General features: G+C 41.7%; 1 protein-coding gene across 1 annotated transcript; it reads right to left on the reverse strand.

The window, feature by feature from the left end:
• Nucleotides 1-439: 439 nt before the first annotated feature.
• LOC308386240 (leukocyte elastase inhibitor-like) lies at nt 440-18,943 on the reverse strand. Its single transcript, XM_080865648.1, has 10 exons — nt 18,923-18,943; nt 18,035-18,216; nt 5,573-5,755; nt 4,939-5,079; nt 4,007-4,124; nt 1,988-2,130; nt 1,530-1,607; nt 1,295-1,384; nt 1,043-1,223; nt 440-915 (listed from the first exon to the last, which is right to left on the reverse strand). Exons 2-10 carry the CDS (start codon nt 18,209-18,211, stop codon nt 689-691), a joined length of 1,338 nt encoding a protein of 445 aa, XP_080721774.1. The 5' UTR covers nt 18,212-18,216; nt 18,923-18,943; the 3' UTR covers nt 440-688.
• Between the last annotated feature and the right edge of the window lie 167 nt (nt 18,944-19,110).

Genomic DNA, 19,110 nt, shown 5'->3' on the forward strand with positions numbered 1-19,110 from the left:
TGTAGTTCTTGTTTTTAACACTGCAAACCTTCTTTAGTTCTTTTGTTTCCTTTCATATTCAGCACACATCTGTCAGTGTCCACTAACTGTCAGGGAAAAGCCAGATAAAAACACTGTGGGGTCTTTTGGGACACGTGCTCGTTGGGTTTACTCATAGATATCAGAAATGATCTGTTCTGTATTCAAAGGATACACGAAGGACGTTTGTATTAAATGCAATATAGCGACTGATCATATGCTGCTTTCTTTGGGGGCTTTTCACCAACATGTTACACAAATCCAGTTTCTAACTGAAAAGAAAATCCTTCACCATTTTCTAATCAAATTCCCTGGTTTCCCATGTCAGAGATGTCATGGCTGATAGGATCATCGCATATTGAGCTCAAAGCTAAACTCTTGTATAGGGCCTCTTTCCATGTTGTACCATTCATTTTAAAAAGTCCTGGTAACAAGAGACAGAGGTGACTTGATGTATTACAGTTACTTCCCAATTTACAGAAATGATGTGACTTCTGACATTTTCCTAGCAGGAAATGTGCTACTGTGGGACACTGAAAGAATAAACAGCAAGGCACGTTTTGTTTTAATAACTTTTCTTTACTTCATTTGTATGAACTAGGTTTACCTTACAAAATCTTATACTGTATATAATGTTTTATGTTTAATTCATGTCAATGTCAGCTCGTGTTTACTCGGGTGAGCAGTACCGGCCCACAAAGAGAATGCTCTTGGTGGGTTTATGTCGGATGAAGAAGATGAAGGGATGGTCGGCAACAAACTCAGCGGGAATCGTTATAGAGCGGACTTCCATGTCAACCCCAGTGGCAGCAGCAGCCTCAGTTCCTTCTTCATTTACATCCACCAAAGCCTTGTGAACAACTTTGGACACTATCAGGTCATTTGCTGGAGACATTCCTAGTAGATGAAGAGCCCAGAAATCAGTTGTGTTTTTTTCTTTACCAGATGATGTTTTGCAGTTTTTGTGCTCTCAATATAACTGTATAATTGATTCAGTGTGTCTCATTGGTGCAATATTTCTCACCAGAGAAGTCTCTCTTGTAGATGTCAAAAGCGTTCTCCATTCCCATGTTGGTCAGGATTTTCTCCAAGTCATACTTCTCCTCCATCTTAAATCGAGGGAGCTTGACATCAACCTCGTTGGGGCTCATCATGTCTGGGCGAGTCCAGTCCACAAAGTTCTGATAGGTCAGCTCCTTCTCCAGCTGTGTGGATACAGTGTCACTAGCTTGTCTGATTGAAACTGGACATTAAAGTACTGGTAAGTGCATCTTACCTTTTCCAAGCCTGTGGTATCATCTTCTATGTCATTAGGCAGGAATATGAGCATGCTGAGGTCATTTCCTTTATACGGCATCTCAAGAATCTGTCCAGAAACATTGTTTTTATTTATTACTCCATCAAAGATGATCTGACTTCCTAATCTAGAAATTTAGGCTGATATTTGTAAAAGACAAGTTTTAGATCATGCTGGTGAAATCCTGTAATAAGCTGAAAGTGATGGATGTTACCTTGCAGTTGGCCTCAGGAATAGTCGCAAAAGGAAATTTACTTTTCTGCTGCATCATCTTCACCGGCTTAGTGTCGTTCTGAAAAATAGGGGAGACAAGAGAAATGTTTTTTGTGTTTAGTCTCAAAATGATCTCAAAAAGTTCTGTCATGGTTTTATTCCAGCCATTGAGTGGATTTGGATGTAGAGCACACGTCACAACACAATTTGTTCTTGTTAGCCGAAGTTTGTGATGTGCTGTTGTTTGAGATTTATTTGAGAACTTATTGGATATTACATGAATAATAAACTGCATTGCATAACTGCATAAAGTTGGAAAGTGATCGTCCTAAAAGCACGATTTTATCCCCTCAGAGCTCCAGGCTTTATGTTCTCATTCAGCAAAGTCCACAGCTCGTTTGTAGTATGACAGATCAAAGTATAACTGCACCATCCTATGCTGCCTTTCTGCACTGTTACCTTGTTCAGTCGAAACTGCACATCAGCAGTCTTCTCCTCCTTAAACTGCGTGTTCCAGCTGCCCTTGAAGTAAATGGCATTCACGAGAACCAGCTTCGTCAGGCTACCCACTGCATCCTGGCTTAGCAAGTCCTTGATTTTATCTGGTAAAAAGAATTTATGAAAACTATTAACTATTACCAAAGATGCACTAGTTACTGTACAACATCTTCAGCTATAAAATCAGAAAACAGGGCAACAGCAAGATGGTTTTTATTTTAAAAAAGGGGGAAAAAGCTTTATGATCAGTATAACAGGGAACAAAAAACAAAAATTCAAGTGTAGGCTTGAAGCCACTGAGGTGGTTGTTAGCGGGGGTGACGCGATGCTTCTGGTATGCATGAATTAATTAAACAGTCCAATAACTCCAGCAGTACTTATCTTGTCCTTTTTGGTCTTTGTTCCAAACATTTTAAGATAAAAGCGCAGCGGTCACAAACGTTTTGCCTTCTTATGATTAACAACACACCTGACGCTGATTACGTGCGTCCACCTTAAATACCTTACATAAACCTACCATACAGGAACTTAAAAAGGTGGAATCCTCAGTGGTGCTTGGTGCCACACCCTCAGGGACTTTAATGTTATATAAAAACACTGACAGCTCAATATCTGCCTCAGTCACTCTCCCTGATCCAGCTGAGTCACCAATAGGAAAAATCTGCTTTTCACAGGAACTTGGTAACAGCAATAAGAGAATACGTAGTTTATTCCAAGAAGATATCGTCTCTCTCCCATATATAACATCTTATTGGAACCGATATGTTCCAGATATCAAGTGGAAGACAGTCTGGATGGTCCCCCATAAATATTTGATTGTAAATAAGGTGAAAGAAGTCTCATTTAAAATTCTACATAAATGTTATCCAGCCAGTCACTACATGGTCAAATTTAAAAGGGACATAAATACTAATTGTACTTTCTGTGGGGATCATCCAGAAACTGTGACGCATCTTTTTTGGTACTGTTCTTTTACACAGAGATTCTGGAAGGAATTTAGCAGGTTTGTTATTGTCCATATTTTAAGGGAGTTTTCTTTACGATGGGAAAATGTTTTATTCTGTTTGTTTAAGTTCCCCAAGAAGTATGAGAAATGTTTTTTATGATGAATTTGTTCATACTTTTAGCTACATTTTTTATCCATAAATGTAAGTTTACTAACAAAACACCATATTTCTGTCATTATTTTAAGGATGTGGAAATGTACATACAATCAATATCAGACTCCACCAACACAAAGGCTCTCAAAACAATACATGTATGTGTATTCTTATAATTGTTACCTTTTTCTTTTACTCTTGGCTTTTTGTGTTCATGTTCTGTTGTTTTGTATACTTCATCTGTTCGTATGTTGTATACTCATTGTTTATTAAATAAAGTTTAAAAAAAAGAAACTTAAAAAGGTTACCTCTAGCGGCAACATAAGGTATCAACCCAAAAATGGCTCCTACAAAAATAATGGGATTAAGATTGTCTCATTTCCAGCAGGTGGCACCACAGTCCTATAACCCTCATAGAAAGTCCTTGTATCCTATTATTATAGATGGTAGATTTATAAATGGCCTGTATTTGTATCGCGCTTTTATAAAAACAATGAATGAATTTCCTGCTGCACTTAAGATAATATAAAGATATAGAATCAATAGCAGCCAATCCTAAATGGGCCTGAAAAATAAAAATATGTTAAAGACACAAGTGATCAAAGTAGAAGTACCCATCACATAATATAATAAGAATAGAAGAATTGGCCTGCTATTTACAGCAACATACTGCTGTGATGGTTTTATTAATAGCATGAAACCAAACAGTAAAACCCAGAGATAGTGCTGCTTAATACTGAATAGAAATTAGACTGGAAGAACTGGAAACAGAAAATAATGTGGACGGTGGACAATCCGGTAATAATGTCTCAACTGAACACAACACAACTGATCCCCAAGGATTTACAGTGGAGATCATTTAAAGTTACATTATGCTTACCTTGTGTCTGCTTCTCCACCCAGCTGTTGATGTGGACCCTGGCCTCCTCTGCATTTCCTTTGAAGTCCACAGACTCGAGCTCAGCGTTGTAATGCTTTTTGGTGCCTTTTAAAAATTCCTGGAATTGTGAAAATAAGTCACTCGAAACAGATTCAACAAACTACGGAGACTTCAATCAAGTTCAGTCACTGTGTTAAAACATTTTCAGTCCTTTGGATGCAGTTGAAGCTTGAACTAACCAGTCAGCCTTTGTCTAATAAAAGATTAAAGCAAATAGCTTGTTGGATGCCAATTTAAGTAGCCAGCATAGAAAAATACACAGATTGTGGGTAAGCTGGTTTGTAACGTTTCGGTTCAGATGGCAGCAGTTTTTGCTGACAAATGTACATTTTAGTATTTCTAAGTATTAATAAATTACTGTTTTACTTCTTTATATATTTCTTTATACTATTTGCAAATATTTTAAAAGTTTAATCTGCTGTGATGACTGGAACACAAAGGAGAGAAATGGTGCCTTGTCTCTTGTTATGAACTGTAAATAAATAAAACTGTAAAATGATTATATTTCATTTTAGTTTTATCTGTTTAGTTCTACTTTTTCAGTTTTACTGTTTTTGTGTTATTTAGTTTTAATGCAAATGTTTCTATTTTATTGCTGTGTTTTATGAAGACTTGTCTGTTTTTTATCATAGAACATATTCTTGTGAAATGTTTCCAGTAAATACAGTGAACTTGTACTACCACTACTACTGACTAGATGTAGCCAACTTCATGGTATTAAATTAGCATTACTGTCCTAAACTTTGTGTAAGTGAAAATCCAGGGAGCAGGGAGAAACGTGCACAGCTTTGGTCTCATGACTTATAACAGGGCTCACTGCACAGGTTAGTCATTTATTGTAAGTCTAAGTAACAACAGGTTTCCTCTCACACCTCGAGAAACGTGTAGGACCGATCCCCGTAAAGTCTGTTGGCAAGACTGAGGGAGTATGGAGCATCAGCCTTGTTCAGATCAGTTAGTAGTTTGGCAAACTTGGCGTGGACATCGTCCTCGTCGGTCTGGGGTTTCAGACACTGTGAACAGCCAGAGAAGACTTACGTGTTATAAAGCCACGATGAACCAAAGACAGATGAAAGACAGCTAATATGGCTAACATAACTCTGCATTGGCCTTTTTGAATGTATCAGTGTTAGTTTGTTTTCATTTGGTAATAGCTTTCTCATAACTAACATCCACTGAATGATTGGATTCAAAGTCTTAAGGAACTGAAGGGCTCAGTAGTAATCTGTATTTACAAGGCCTCCTGCATCTTTTGGAAAGAATACAGAAAAAGGACAAACAGACGCAACAAACGCTCAAATATGTTAAACATTTAGAACATGTATGATGTTACGCTTTTGTTGACACTGAACTTTTCACCTGCTGCATAAATCTGCTTTCTACTAATTCTGTTTTAAGGTGTTAGCTATGTGTTGGATATATGTGGTGGGAAGTTTGGTGTGAGATACTCTGGAGCTAAAACCTTGAATTTCCCTGTCAGATCACAGTTATTCGCTTTGTTACCACCTTGCGCAGGTAGCCCGGCAGTCTGGTTTGCTGCTGAATCTGCGTCTGCATCTGCGTCCGCGTCTGCATCCGTGTCTGCATCAGGGTCTGCATTGGCGTCTGTAGCGACGACGTTTCTGACTGTGTTTGTGTCGGTTTCTCTTCTGCCGGCTTTAGTTTTTCAACCTCAGTAAAGCCGAGGACCTGTGAGGGAGGAATCACTGTTGACATTTTCATAGTTTGTTTGTGTGTGAATATGTGAATGCATGCATGCATTACACATGTTATTTGGATATAAATATGTTTGAGCAGACATTCTGTGGTGACCTGCTTCCCTTTTGGAAATAAAAAAATAAATCCACATGACAAAAAGTCTCAAATTTAAGGTTAAAGAAATATGGAGGGTTATGGACACATTTCACCTCTCCTCTATGTTATATATGGTAATGAAAGTATTCGGCAGCCTAGAAGCCATGCATGTACATATTCTGCACCAAACCAAAAACTCTCAGGTAGAAATACATTATTATATTCATACAGTATTGTACTGGACGTTGACACATACTTAACAAGCCATGTGATCACAGACTTGGCCATTGAAGAATATCCCATTTCTTGTCTTGAGAAACTCTCTGGTTTATTTTGCAACAGTTTTTAGTTTATTTCCATTTGAACTGTGAAGCTTTGTCTAAATGGTTTAGCTGAATCACCATAATAGCTTATTATTGTAATATTGGGTTTCTGGGCTTTATTCTGTGGTAAAATATTAACGACTACTGTTATTAAAGCCACAAATTTTCCCCTTGCTTTGGCAAAGATCATCTGCTTTTATTTGCACTTTCAATATCTACTTATATTCCACATATAATACTGATAGGAGCAAAACCAGCCTTTGTACACAAATCATGATCTGTTTGCCAGATATGTAGTGAAATGACATGATTGATGTAATCATTCTGTAATCCATACTCCTGTATAACCATCAGCAGTTTTGTTTGTTTGTTTGTTTTGTTTTGTTTGTTTTTTTGGGGGGGGGCTTTGTTTCTTTTGTCGGTTGCACGGACCAATACTGTAACAGTTTACCAGTGTACAGTTTGGTTTGTATCATATCTATCTTATAGACTCCAATTTGTACATGTAAATGGTGAGTCCTCTTCACACACTGAGGTTAATTATGGAGTTCCACAGGGTTCAGTGCTAGGACCAATTCTGTTTACATTATACATGCTTCCCTCAGGCAGCATCATTAGAAGACATAGCATAAATTTTCACTGCTATGCAGATGACACCCAGCTCTATCTGTCCATGAAGCCAGGTAGCACACACCAATTAGTTAAACTGCAGGAATGTCTTAAAGACATAAAGACCTGGATGGCTGCTAACTTTCTGCTTCTTAATTCAGATCAAACTGAGGTTATTGTACTCGGCCCTGAAAATCTTAGAAATATGGTATCTAACCAGATTCTTACTCTGGATGGTGTTACCTTGGCCTCCAGTAACGCTGTGAGGAACCTTGCAGTCGTATAGTACCATATCACCCTATTAGAGCACTTCGCTCTCGCTCTGCAGGCCTACTTGTTGTTCCTAGAGTATTTAAAAGTAGAATAGGAGGGAGAGCCTTCAGTTTTAATGCCCCTCTTCTGTGGAACCAGCTTCCAGTTTGGATTCGGGAGACAGAAACTATCTCTACTTTCAAAATTAGGCTTAAAACTTTCCTTTTTGCTAAAGCATATAGTTAGGGCTGGAGCAGGTGACCCTGAATCCTCCCTTAGTTATGCTGCAATAGACATAGGCTGCCGGGGATTCCCATGATGCATTGAGTTTTTCCTTTCCAGTCACCTTTCTCACTCACTATGTATTAACAGACCTCTCTGCATTGAATCATATCTGTTATTAACCTCTGTCTCTCTTCCACAGCATGTCTTTATCCTGTCTTCCTTCTCTCACCCCAACCAGTCGCAGCAGATGGCCCCGCCCCTCCCTGAGCCTGGTTCTGCCGGAGGTTTCTTCCTGTTAAAAGGGAGTTTTTCCTTCCCACTGTCGCCAAAGTGCTTGCTCATAGGGGGTCATATGATTGTTGGGTTTTTCTCTGTATCTATGAAGCACCTTGAGGCGACTTTTGTTGTGATTTGGTGCTATATAAATAAAATTGAATTGAATTGAATTACAGTTCACTTCTTCAGTAAATAGCAGCACTGTGCAGTAGAAATATATCATTATGAGTAAAACCTCTGCCTTTAAATGTTACTAAGGAGTACAAGGCTGTAAAAATATATATTGTTTCTCTATGTGGAACATTATATATTATTGTCACAGTTGGGCGGAAGCTGACTGTGTGGAGTGAGGAGGAGAATCCAAATGCAGACACGCAAAAACAAAACTTGATTCTAACAGAAAAAGCGCCATTTATTATGGCTGATTAAGCAGTACAAAAATAAAAAGGCGAAATCAATTCAAAGCTAAACAATAACCTGAACCGGGGAAAACTAGAAAGAAAACACAAAATATCCTAAACATAAAAAAATGTGACGTGGAGAAAATAAACATGAAAAACCTTTAAAAGTGGATGAGGCATGAAAGCGCACAGATTGGCTGTATCCCAATTCAGGGTCTGCAGCCTTAAAGGCCGCATTTTAAGGCCGATTACGTCACCGCGACGCGACGAAGGCTGTCCCAATTCGAAGGCTGCTCGAAATGCGGCCCTCAAATGCGTCCGTCATTTCCCTGAATTTTAAGGACGTGGCGGTGTAGACTTCGTGGCCCAACATATCCCAGAATGCATAACGCGGCGGTGGGTATGGATAATTTTGCCGAAAAAAACGGCGGATGAGGGGCGGCCGAAGAGTAGACTTTAAGTACTGAATATTATGTCACTTATTTATGTGCAGATGTTTAATAATGAAGAACATTAAAACATTACTGTTGGCCACATGTCGGCAAAGTTATGTAACATTAGTGACGTTTGTACTAACTTGGTTTTAAAGCCTTTACTTTAAAATATACGCCGTTCAATAGCTGAGCTTAATCTTACAGAGAATGATCAAAGCTCTTGTAGAAACAAACAAACAAATGAACAAAAGATTTTCTCCTTCATTTCTGTCAAACAAAGTTGTATGACACGTTTCCAGCTGTTAGTATCATGGTTGCTAGGCAACCTGGGCAGCGCAACGGCGGCTAGACCGTCCCATTTCACAAGCCTCGCACTTCCGGCCTTAGCGGTCTTTAAGTATGCGGCCCTTGAGGATCGTTGAGGCTGCGTACTTTAAGGCTGCAGACCTTGAATTGGGATACAGCCATTAAGTGCACACAGGAGGTGATCAGGGGAAGCGGAAACACACGGGGAAACAGCTGATTAGAATGAATATAATGATGCCACACGGGAAGTGAAACTAAACACAATGAACATGGGACACCCGATCTCTTCAAAATAAAACAGGAAACATAACAGGATGGAGATATGACACGAACTTGACAACACAGGACATGCAGACAAGAAACACGACAAGTTAAGACACGCAGACTCAACATGACAAACCTAGGAGGGAGACTTAAACAGAGAGGGTGATGAAACAAAGAGATCTAAGAAACACTGAACTAAAACAGCAACCTAGGCAAAATAGAATGAGCTTAATTCATTAAGATAAGTAAACTTGTCGAAATGGTTGAAACTCATTTACCTTATAATGCCGAGTTGTTTATTCAGTACAATATATTTTATTAGTTCATCAAATTTGTGCAATGCTAGGTCTAAATCTGACAAGTGGGATGGAACTACAGATAATATTAAAATATTCAAACAAGAATGTTGAGCTTAAAAATGGGACGTAGTGGGACTTCCGGTTTATGTGACTATGGCGTAGGTCGCACCGAGCGTAGCTCCTGCAGAGTCTAGTTATTATCTAGCATTTCCAGGCACATTTTGACGGGTTTTTTCTTTTTGTTTAGTTCCGAGACAAGACTGTTTTTGCTTTTTGTGTTTACAATGTCGCGTAAGGTTAATAAGAGCGCAAGCACCTCTCAGCCAAACTTGCGGCCTGCTGCTAACACTGCATCCCCGCCTCGTGGTAAAACTTCGCCACTGCCTGGGTCACCCGACACGCCGCTCGTCGATACGGAAAAATTCACGAAGGCTGAACTCCTCTCTGAACTTAGTGAAGAAATTTCAGCACTGTTTAAAAAGGAACTGACGACAGCGTTTGCGGAGAATCTCACGTCTATCAGGTCCGACATACAGCAACTAAAAACGGACCTTTCCTCAGATATAACTACCATGCGGCAGGAATTCGCTGGCCTCAGAAGCACAGTTACGGAGATGGAACAGTCTCTCTCCACATGCACGGATGATATTGTCCACCTCCAAGCCAAAGTGGATGCGATGTCAAAGGAGTTGGCCAAATTGGAGAATAAATGCGAGGATTTGGAGTCCAGGTCTCGCCGCAATAATATACGCATTGTTGGTGTGCCAGAGGAGAACGTCCTGTCCGCTACAGATGTGTCCGTGCTGTTGATGGAGGCATTTCAGCTTGGGAAGGAGCCGCTTGTAGACAGAGCCCACCGAACTTTGGCCCCCAAACCTAACACCGGTGAACGCCCCCGTGCTATGGTTGTGAAGCTGCACTATTACGCTGACTGTGCTAGGATTCTCCAGAAGGCCAGGGAGCTGCAGAGGGTGCAGATAAATAATATGACCATTTCTGTGTTCCCCGACCACACCGCTAAGACAGCGCGGGCCCGTGCGGCTTTCAATGAGGTCCGTCGCCAGCTTCGCGGCATCCAGGGAGTCCGATTTGGGATCCTCTATCCGGCAAGACTACGGATCACTTATCAAGGAATGCAGCGCGACTTCGTCTCGCCAGATGAGGCCAAGGAATATATTAAGACAATAACCACGCGATAAAAAATATAGCGGGACAATGTTTGTTTGTTTGAAATAGCGCATGATCCAAATCCAAACATCATTGTGGTAAGCTAAGTTTGTTACTCTGCCAAACACTTGTTTTGTTTTACCTGTCTAATAGTAAAGTATAATTGGGTTATTTTTATTTTATTTGTGCCTTTTAATCTATTGAGAAATGACTCTGTTGGAGCTTTGGTTTGACACGGTTCGTTTCGTAGTCGGGAGCGTTTTTGTTCAGATTGCTCCGGGTGGGAGCGTGCACTGCCGTCTCCATCGTTTGGGGATGGGGGCTTTTGCTGTGCAGGGGGGAGGCGGGAGGGTGCATTTGACGTGTTATTATTATTTTTATTCTGAAGCTGTACTTCTGTTGTTGTGGGTTTGCGTTGTGTGTTTGTGTGAGTGTGTTTTTCCCACTTGTTCTTTCTTTGGGGGTGAAGAAATAAGTATTTTCTCTTTTATCTTTCTGCAATGACCAGTACTTCAGGTCAGTCCTTAGGCAATAGTGGTATTAGATTTTTAACTTGGAATGTCAAAGGTACAATTAAAACCCAGGAGGGCATGGAGCTACCTGCCAGGGAGCAGCAGGTAAGCGCATAGTCCCTCCTGATAGCCCTTAATGTCTAAGTGTATTTAAAATTGAGAGGTGGGCAACGACGCCAGGGGTGAGGTGTACACCCTGATGGTAATTTGGACTCCGTGATTGTGCCCACCCCCAAGATCCTATATGTATGTGTAATGAGAGTGTGAATAATGTGAATGTCTAAGTTGTGGGATAAAATTGAGGCAGAGGCAGCCAGAGGGGGGGGGGGGGGGGGGTAGCCTCCTCTGCACCCTGGTGACATACCCCTACTCCAAGGCCCTGCATGTGTGGGTGGTTGTGGTGGAGCTGGAAGAGGGAGGCAGCTGGAGATGGGGAGGGAAGGAAGGGAGGGGCAGGTAACCCCTCCCTGGGGCCAGCTCCCCCGCTGACCCCAGTAGGCACTCCCATACTCCGCGACCCGCCAGGGAAAGGGGGCCCAGGCCCATCCAGACCGAGGCCCAGTGCAGCAGCGCCCCCCGGCCCCACAGAGCCCGGGACAGTCCACCCAACCCCACCACAGAGAAAACTGCACCCACCCCACCATCCACTCATCTTCCAGACTACATAAGACAGTAAACGCCCAGGCTGAGATCTTCCTCCACCTCTCCTGTATCTCCCCCTCCTGCAGAGAGAGTTCCTGAAGAGAGGAGAGCTCCTGCAAGATGTGACCATCTCCCCCACCAGTTGAAGATTGCACCTTAGAACACACATGCATCAACACTACAATGAGCGGGTGGAGGGAGGTTTGGAGTCTTCTCCCACCCCCGTTCTCTGCGGCCTGCTGGAGCGGGAGGGCTAAGAGGAGTTGGCCGTCCGACTGCGGTCTGGGGTGTGGGACCTCCCTGCTGCTACGGAGTCGGGGTGGTCTGCCTCTCCCCACCGCAGGGAAAAGGGTAACACCACCTGGGTCTGGGTGCAGTTCCCCCCTCCAGGGGCAAGGGTACCTAGACCCGGTTTGTAGAGTATGCTTGGGGAGTGTGATCGTGTGTACAGCGTCTCTTTATGTCTGTCTCCACGTTGGTTGAGTGTGGAGTAAGTACATATGAGAGCATGAGGGTGGGAATGGATGTTTGTGTCTGTGTGTGCCTGTATGTCTGTGTCTATATGTCAGGTTGGGTATCAGACGCCACCTCTTTGGGGACATCTCAGGCCCTCCAAGGTTTGGAGGCCTATCTCCACCCACCACCACTTCCCCTGCCGGTGGCGGACTCCCTCAGGTGTCGGTGCGTTGGTGGTTCTTTGTGTCTGGGGGTGGGCGTCCGGGTACACACCGGCTCACTCCTTGGCGGCCGCTTATCGGGGCCTGGAGCCTGGGGCTCGCTCGGGCCCCTTCGGAGGTGGGGTGACCCCGGCCTCTCGGCCTGGGGCTCGGTCACTCAGGCACAGCTGGGGGCCGGCGGAGCTCACGGGCGCGTCACTGCAACTCCCCCTGGCTTCTGCTCCGCGGCTGCTGAGTGAACCCTCATCTGGGACTCTCCTCAGCTCTTACTGGAACAGTGGCGCGGCTGCCCCTCTGTTGGTCTTCCATGGTCTCTTGTGTTCTGGGGGCCTCTGGATGTCTGGAGTTTTGATCTCCTCCATACCCGCTTCACACCCTGGAGGACGGGGCTGTGGCCCCCCCACACTCCCTAGCAGATCGTTACATGGAGAAACCTTCGGAATACAAGCGCGCTGATCCACACAGGTATGCACACGGGTGTTCACTGCTCGTAGACCCAAATTACACCTTTCTTGGCCGCTACTTCGAAGCACATCTGTCCTGCGTGCTGCACAACAACATTGAATATTTAGTATTTACTGCTGTTTACACTTAGCTAGATTAATGCGATGGTGTTGTGTTTAGTATGTTGCTTTGTTTTTTTTTGCTTGTTTTCTATTTTTCTCTCAACAGGTGATCCAGGAGATTTTTATTTTTTTTTCTCCCCCCCTTTCTCACTGTCCCTCTCCCCTTCTGTTTTCCCTTTCCTTCCTCTTTCTTTCTCCCTTTCCTATCCCTCACTCATGTCTGTCCCGTCTGTAACATCTGAAAATAAAATATAATAAATAATAAAAACAAAGATCGACCAAATGGACCAATACGGCAATGCCACGATGATCCATTTGGCAAACTAAATCCATTGGGTATCCTTGTTGGTCTTCAGACAACAATTCTGATGGCTAAAGAACCAAATGGGACAGGCAAAAAGAAAAAAAAAAGAAAAAAAAGAGGAATGTCAAAGGTATGAATAGCCCAATTAAACGATCTAAAATATTCTCGCCTCTTAAACGTTTAAAGAGTGATGTAATGTTTTTGCAAGAGACCCATTTGCGAAATCGGGATCATCTTAGGCTCAGGTGCCCATGGGTGGGTCATACTTTCCATTCAATGTTTAATTCAAAAGCCAGGGGGGTGGCGATCTTAATAAACAGAAGGGTACAGTTTACAGCCTCTGAGATTAAAGCTGACAAAAACGGGGGATATTTGGTTGTTGTAGGCACCATGTACAATGTACCCGTCCTCTTAGTCAATGTGTATGCGCCAAATTTTGATAATCCAGGTTTTACAGATGATGCTATTTTTGAGTAGTCTCCCTTCCCTTGATACTCATCTTTTGATATTGGGTGGTGACTTAAACTGTGTTATTGATCCTGCCTTAGATCGCTCGAATCCTCGGACCCTGACCCAATCCTCTATGTCCAAGTCTATTTCGGAGTTTATGTTTCAGAATGGTTTTGTAGATCCCTGGAGGTTTTCTAACCCTACCACCAGAGCGTACTCTTTCTTTTCTCAGGTACATCAGTCCTTTTCGCGGATTGATTATTTTTTGTGGACGGTTCCCTTATTCCAAAAGTACTGTCATCTACGTATCATCCTATTGTCATTTCCGATCACGCACCACTTAGCGTTGACATCAAGCTCATAGCCCAGTCCTCTTTTTCCTCACCCTGGAGATTTAACTCTTTGTTGCTTTCGGATGAGGGGTTTGTTACCATTATCAAATCTGCAATTGATGAATTTATGGTGTTTAACGACAGCGATACTGTTATGAGGTCATTGCTTTGGGAATCTCTCAAGGCATATGTGCGCGGGCAAATAATTTCTTTCTCTGCCCATTCCACTAAAAGCCACAAAGCCAAACTTCAAACTTTGACTACACGAATTTGTGACATAGATAGACAGGTTGTTGACAGTCCCACTCCTGATTTGCATAAAAGACGACTTGACTTGCAGACCGAATTTGATTTACTTTCTACGGCAGATGCTGAACGTCTTTTACTTCGTGCGCGTGCGACTTATTATGAACATGGTGATAAGCCCAGAAGGCTTTTGGCCCATCAGTTAAAACGTCAGGCCTCTTCTCGATTAATTTCTCAAATTAAAGATGCGGCAGGCAACTTGGTCTCTGATTCAAAGGAAGTAAATGAGGTGTTTAAGACGTATTATTCCTCCCTATATGAATCTGAATCTGCTGCTGACGCCTCTGAGATGGATTCCTTTTTTAACGGTTTTATAATGCCCACTGTCGATCATGTTATAGCTGAATAATTAGATGCCCCTTTTAGGTTGGATGAAATTGTGCATGCAATCAAGACCATGCACAATAGTAAGGCACCAGGACCTGACGCGTTTTCAGTTGAATTTTTAAAAACATTTATAGACAAGTTAGCCCCACTACTTCTTTCAGTGTATAATGAATCTTTTGAACGTGGTCTATTGCCCCCTACATTGTCTCAAGCACTAATTACTGTTCTCTTAAAGAAGGGTAAGGATCCTACGTCTTGCACCTCGTATAGGCCTATTTCACTGCTGAATGTTGATGTTAAAGTCTTGGCTAAAATTTTAGCAATTCGCCTTGAAAAGGTTCTTCCTACTATTATTTCAGATGAACAGAATGGCTTTATTAAAGGCCGCCAGCTGTTCTTTAATGTCCGCACGCTTTTGAATGTCATTCTTTCCCAACACTCGACCACTAATTCAGAAGTAGTTATCTCACTTGATGCTGAGAAAGCTTTCGATCGTGTGGAGTGGAGCTTTCTCTTTGCGGTCTTACAAAGATTTGGTTTCAAGGACAGATTCATTTCATGGATTCGACTGTTGTACAAGGCACCCCAAGCCAGTGTATAGACAAATGGTGTTTCCTCTGGCTACTTCTCATTGTCACGCGGCACGAGACAGGGTTGCCCCCTGTCCCACCTACTTTTTGCTATTGTAATTGAACCCCTATCTATAGCTTTGAAGGCCCTTCCTCATTTTCGTGGTATTTCCCGGTCAGGCCTTGACGTAAAATTGTCTTTGTATGCAGATGACCTGCTTCTATATGTTTCTGCTCCCTTATCTAGCATACCATCGATTGTGTCTCTATTAAACAAGTTCGGCTCTCTGTCAGGTTACAAAATAAATCTTCTTAAAAGTGAATGTTTCCCCATAAATTCTTTAAGTCTTACACTTAAACAATCTGACATTCCTTCTAGACTTAGCCCTGCCGGCTTTAAATATTTGGGAGTTAACGTGACTCGTACTTTGTCTTCTCTATACTCTTCCAATTTCTCCCCTTTAATGACTCAAATTCAATCAGATTTTCAGAGATGGAATTCACTACCTTTGTCCCTAATTGGTCAGATCAATGCTGTAAAGATGAACATTTTGCCTCGATTGTTATTTCTGTTTCAGAATATTCCTATATTTTTACCTAAAGCTTTTTTCAAAAAGTTAGACCAGCTAGTTACATCGTTTTTGTGGGGAGGGAAACACCCCAGGGTGAGGAAATCATTATTGCAGAGACTGATGTTTGATGGTGGTCTTGCCTTGCCTAACTTTTTATTTTACTATTGGTCCTCTCATATTCACAAATTGACCCATTAGCTTCAATCTCAAGAACTGCTGTGGTGTAAACTGGAACGCCTGTTGTGCACTTCCTCATCCTTAGAAGCTTTATTGTTCTCTCCACTACCACTTAAGCCTTCTCATTTCACCCAAAATCCCGTGGTACAGTCTAGTCTAAGGGTCTGGTCACAACTCAGGAGTCATTTTAAGTACATCTCTGCGTCAGTACACATGCCCATCACGCAGAACCATCTGTTTACTCCTGGCCTCATTGATGGTACCTATGTACAGTGGAAGCATCATGGTATTAATACCTTTAAGGATCTCTATAAAGATGGCACTTTCTTAACTTTTTTAGACCTGTGTTCAGAAACAAATCTTCCGGCTACCAATCTATTCCGTTATTTTCAGGCACGGCATTGCACTTCTGCTCTCTTCCCCTCCTACCCTCTTCTTCCTAATGTCCAACCATGGGAGGAATTCTTATCCCTTAAACCCAATAAGAATTCAATTATATCTTTAATATATGAACAACTTATGGATTTAAATGTCCATTCAGTTGCTAAAATTAGGGGGGCTTGGGAGCGGGAGTTAGGAGTAATTTTTTCGGATCAGCAATGGGAGAAAGCAGTATCCAATGTCCGTTATAGTACGTCCTGTGCCAGGTTACAACTTATCCAGTTCAAGGTATTGTACAGGGTTTACTATTCAAAGTCTCGTCTGTCTGAGATTTACCCACAAGTGATGGATCAGTGTGAGAGATGTCATGCCACCCCATGTGACCTAGGCCATATGTTCTTTCTGTGCCCAAGACTCCATGGCTTCTGGAGTCAGTATTCAGTTATTCTTTCCAAGGCTCTTGGGACCCAAATCTGCATGGACCCTTTTCTAGCTGTTTTTGGGCTTCCAGTCAACACTGGTCTAACCGACCCTACACATTTCAAAATTTTAGCCTTTACATCACTTTTGGCTAGACGTTGCATCTTACTCCTTTGGAAATCTTCAAAGCCACCTTCAGTTTCTTTTTGGTTTAGAGATGTGATGTCATTTCTTAAATTGCAAAAGATAGGCCTTGTGGCGAAGGGCAAATACAGAGAATTTTATCGTATCTGGGGCCCCTTTGTAGACTATTGCAAGTCATTAAATGCTCTACCTGCTGATTAATATCATATCTCTTCCCCCCCCCCCCCCTTTTTTTTTGTGTGTGTTTGTTTTGGGGTTTGTTGTTTGTGTTTGTTTTGGGTTTCTTATTAGGTTTTGTTTTGTTTGTTTATTTAAGTGTGTGTGTGTGTGTGTGTGTGTGTGTGTGTGTGTGTGTGTGTGTGTGTGTGTGTGTGTGTGTTATCGTATCTGTTCATGTAAGAAAAACTAAAAAAATATGTGAGGGGAACAGATTGTATTGTCATTGTAAACCACTGTACACTTGTCTCTCAATAAAAATATGAAAAAGAAAAATGGGACGTAGTGTAAAGCAGGGCAGGGTAAAGGCTGATCATTTTTGTCATTTACACAGTAAAAAACATAAAGGTTGAAAATGTATTATAGTTTAACAACTTTGGTTGAGAAGTTAACAATTATATTTTATGTTTGTCAATTTTTTTGTCCATATCAACTTGTGTTTAAGTCGCAAACACTAACAGGGGAAAAAAAAGCCTGCCTGGGCTTGTTCTTGTCTAATTCCAGTAGCTAATCGGGAACTTGTCCTGACTGAAATTCAAAGTCTCCTGTTTGATGTCATGCTTCACAGTGCAGTGGAATTCATTATTCCTTTCCTGAACCTCAGCCAACACAAGCATTCCCTACCTGTTTTGCTGACACTGGGAAACCAAGTGAGTAATGAATGCCTGCACAGACACTTTCTCCTGTCACACCCCACTCTGCCTGCTGGGTTAAAAAAAATTCCACTAGAAACCCTCCTCAGACCTTCCCATTATCCCCATTATAAAAATGTATTAAAATATATTTGTGATCTCCTATTATTATCTCCTTTCAATACAAAATAACCTGCTTTTACTCTCCTTTAAATCCTTCATACATCACTGTACTGTGCACTCAGTTACCCGAACACCTGAAACCACACCTTCCTCTTTTTATCTTGATGAGACAGATTCACACACACTTCCCATAATATTTGAAAGCAGACGCTCTGATCCCAATGGGTGCCACAACATGTATGTATTTTACAACATGTGCATATTCTACCTCTGACATCTGTGTGGCTGTGCTGCCCCTCGCCCCCAGCATCAGCATGGCGAGGGCTGCAGAGACGCTGAGACCAGAGTAGAAGATGTTTCCAGTGCTGTCCTCCTCACTCAACGTTTTGAGCATAGCCAGAGAGAAGGCAGTGCTAGCTTTGGATACAGGGACTGATGATGCCATTGTATCTAAAAATAAATAAATAAATAAATATTAAACTGATGTCATATATCAACGTGTTGATACAGGTTGCCACTTTTTTCTGCCACTATTTTTTATATAGTAATAAACAATCAAGCTTTTAATAAAGTTCAAAGACTTACAGCAAATGTATGCACAGCATTTAAAGAACAGACACTTCTTTATAAATTCTGAATTTCTTCCTGGTATCCTGAATTTTAGCTTCTGGGCAAAATCCTGCCTGATTGTGATCTGTTTAAGGAATGTCCTCAAAAACCAACAATCCAGGAGCAATTTGGTGGCAATCTGTGTGTTTTCCAGTGTGATGACGCAAAAGGCAAAGTGATAACAATGCAGCTTGGAGATAATCAAATTAATATTTTGGATCCAGGAAACTCTTTAGATCTTAGTCTGATCTATAATCTATGATCAATCCTTAAAAGTGCAGTGATGAGGCAGGGATGGGTCCTCATCAGTCAGGATATAGCCCAGACGCTTGTGCCAGGAAGAATTTCAGAAGATAAGAAGGGTCACATTTGATTTGTTTCCCAATAAAAGAAACTTATGAAATGTTTATGATTCTCCATCAGAAACATGTAGAGAATAAGCTGAATAAAAAGGGAACATGTATGAAACACAAAATTTGCACCATTCCCAAAGTTTTTGTCAATGACTTTGGACAAAACTTATTTTCCTCATGATCTCTTCACTTACCTTTAAATCTCTGTTGATCCCGATAAACTGTATCAGAAGGTATGAAAGAAGAGCTGTTAGTCGCGTAAAGTCTGACCGTTACCTTTCTCTGTTACCTTTCTTATCCTCACGCTCCAGTAACAATGATTGACATCCTCTACTTACTGACATAAAATCTTCCTCTGACTCAAGGAATGATCCAGACTGTT

This window comes from Rhamphochromis sp. 'chilingali' (genome assembly GCF_963969265.1).
Source record: "Rhamphochromis sp. 'chilingali' genome assembly, chromosome: 18".
NCBI lineage: Eukaryota > Metazoa > Chordata > Actinopteri > Cichliformes > Cichlidae > Rhamphochromis > Rhamphochromis sp. 'chilingali'.